General features: G+C 49.8%; 1 protein-coding gene across 1 annotated transcript; it reads left to right on the forward strand.

The window, feature by feature from the left end:
* On the forward strand, positions 1-1,722 carry LOC120657651 (AT-hook motif nuclear-localized protein 19-like). Its single transcript, XM_039936041.1, has 2 exons — positions 1-289; positions 563-1,722. The coding sequence occupies exon 2, from the start codon at positions 577-579 to the stop codon at positions 1,405-1,407; it is 831 nt and encodes a 276-aa protein (XP_039791975.1). The 5' UTR covers positions 1-289; positions 563-576; the 3' UTR covers positions 1,408-1,722.
* Positions 1,723-2,973: the final 1,251 nt, after the last annotated feature.

Genomic DNA, 2,973 nt, shown 5'->3' on the forward strand with positions numbered 1-2,973 from the left:
TGTGCCATCTTTCTTATACCCACTTGTCCCCATGCCCTCCGTCCTCAAAGCTCAGACGACCAAGCTGCTCTTCTTCGTCTTCTCCTTGATCTCTGCAGGCCAAGCGGCTATCTCTTCCTCTCTCATCTCTCAACCCATACCAAACTCCCACTTCACACCTTCAGACTAGCTAAAGGGAGACTCGCTCATATGTTGTGAGCTATGCATATGCTTCTCTAGCTAGCTCCACACAAATTATATTACTCGGCAGCAAGCAAGCGCAGGACTTTTTCTCATCCAATAATCCAAGGTATATATATGTATATATTATCCGATTATATATATGTGTATCTATGAGTTCATTCTTCATATCTCTGCATCCAGATCTCCTCAGATATATAACGCTTGGTAGCTTTATTTTACCTTTCTTGTCTTCTGGCGGCGGTGCTTGCTTCAGATACAAACATCACATGCAGATGCAGTGTACTTATGCAAGTAATTAAGCCAGCCGCTGATGATAATCTCGGTCGATCACCTCTCTCAGTTTTGCTTGTTGGTTGCATGCTCAATTCACCAAACTAAGAGCTACCCGTCAAGATGGCAAACCGGTGGTGGACCGGCCACCTGAACCTGCCGGAGCAGCAGCCGTCCGGCTCGTCGGCCCCCAAGACCGAGCCCCCGCCCGTCCAAGACCCAGAGCCCAGCCCGGCAGGGGGCGCGCCGGGGGCCGACCACGCCGACGAGACCAACGAGTCCGGTGGCGGCGAGCCGCGCGAGGGCGCCGTGGTCGCGGCGCCCAACCGGCGCCCGCGTGGCCGCCCGCCGGGCTCCAAGAACAAGCCCAAGCCGCCCATCTTCGTGACGCGCGACAGCCCCAACGCGCTGCGCAGCCACGTGATGGAGGTGGCGGGCGGCGCCGACGTGGCCGACGCTATCGCGCAGTTCTCGCGCCGCCGCCAGCGCGGCGTCTGCGTGCTCAGCGGCGCCGGGACCGTGTCCAACGTCGCGCTGCGCCAGCCGTCCGCGCCCGGCGCCGTCGTCGCGCTCCACGGGCGCTTCGAGATCCTCTCGCTCACCGGCACCTTCCTCCCGGGCCCCGCGCCGCCGGGGTCCACGGGGCTCACCGTGTACCTGGCCGGCGGGCAGGGGCAGGTGGTTGGCGGCAGCGTCGTGGGCTCGCTCATCGCGGCCGGGCCGGTCATGGTGACTGCGTCCACGTTCGCCAACGCCACCTACGAGCGCCTGCCGCTCGACGAGGAGGAGGAAGCAGGCCCAGCCCCGCCGATGCCCGACCCGCTCTTGGGCGGCGCCGCCCACGGGATCGCCGACCCGTCGGCGCTGCCGATGTTCAACTTGCCGCCGAGCAACGGGCAGCAGCTCGGCGGGGGCGACGGCTTCCCATGGGCGCACCCTCGGCCACCGTACTGATCCATTCCATGGATGCCAAGGTCAGGCTGCTGCATGGTTACTGTTCCATTGGAGATGGATCGAGTGGCGTGGCGCCAGCATTGTTAGGTTAGTACATATGATGAAGTGGTACTAGAGTACTAGTACTGCTTTAATTTGTTGCCGTGAAATAATCAAATTAATCTGGGAGTGTTTATTTGTACTTAATTATTGATCGAGCTTGCTAGCTTGCTCATCAGCTTTCATGCATGTTGGATGTACGTGTTGCAGCAAGCAAAGTTTGTTTTATTTAGTTTTCAGATAATTCTAGATCAGTGGATTGCATTGTCTCCTGCACTCGATCTCTGCAACTTGGGTGTTTTTAAATTTACTGTTTAATCACTTAATTTGATTGCATTTGTATTCTGCAACTTGCATTGTACGTGGGCTCCTAGATCTTGACACAACAGTGTTTGCATTTCGATATGATCTCCTTTTAAGCTAGTACGTGTGTGTAGTATATACATATATACTTTAGTAACACAGTGTCAGAGGTCCCAAATCGGGTATTCCACTACCGGAATCCAATACTTCGCCGTGTGCCCCAATCTTTGCCGTGTGCAGAATTTCGGGCACACGGCAATCAGTCCATTTGCGGTGAGCCAAAAGAAAAACACACGGCAAACAAAAGGCACACGACAAAAAGTACGTTTGTCGTGTGCCTGGAAAAAAACGCACGTCAAAAATAAAACACACGATAAATGGTGGGAGTTTGTCGTGTGCCATGACGAACACACGGCATCCTGGTTTGTTTGCTGTGTGCCTAACGTTTGGCACACGGCAAATGGAAATCTATGCCATGTGTTTTTGTTCTTTACCGTGCCGTGTGCCTAAGTTGTGGCACACGGCAAATTGTTTCAAAAAAAATTGATTAAGCACTCCTAACTTTTTTTGCTAACTACATACTATACGTGGTATTATATGTTAAGTTTTGGTATTTTTCTCGGTCTTTCAGCTATATCTAATCATTTTATTTAAGTAAACCGAATTCTTGTGGATAAATCAAATTTGAGCTGCAAGTATTTTGAATAATTGAATATAATTAGTTAAAATTTGATATTTACATTATTGAGTCCAATGTGAGGCCATATCCATGAAATGGAAGGAATTTTCGAACATCTTGCTCATGAACATTGACCACGAACGTCTGGCCGGATTGTTTTAAAATTCTGTAAAAATCAAACGAAGTCTGAAAATCATAAGATTTGTCGTGGTATCATGATTTCATACGCGGAGGCTAAGAAAAAAATTGAGAAAGTTTCGGACAAGTTATCACGTACGCTCCTCAGAAATCGAAGAATCTCCGTAGAAGATCAAAAGAGTTGAGAAGTAGTCGTTTAGATTTAAAGTCAAAGTGACGGTCAAATTGGCGTATGACTTCAAAACTTTTTGTACATGCAAAACACAACTTAGATTCTTTCTTAGAAAAATTTGGTTATTTTTCTTATGCTTTTTTTAAATTTATATTTTTTTCTTAAATTTGGTTTAGGATTTTGGATGTGCCGCTGGACGTCGTCTGCCTTTGCCGTGCGCGGCCGTTAGGCACAC

Source organism: Panicum virgatum, chromosome 1N (genome assembly GCF_016808335.1).
Source record: "Panicum virgatum strain AP13 chromosome 1N, P.virgatum_v5, whole genome shotgun sequence".
Taxonomy (NCBI): Eukaryota; Viridiplantae; Streptophyta; class Magnoliopsida; order Poales; family Poaceae; genus Panicum; species Panicum virgatum.

What these genes read in the sequence shown, in the direction of transcription:
- LOC120657651 (XM_039936041.1), top strand. Translation starts at nt 577, where the DNA reads ATGGCAAACCGGTGGTGGACCGGCCACCTGAACCTGCCGGAGCAGCAG.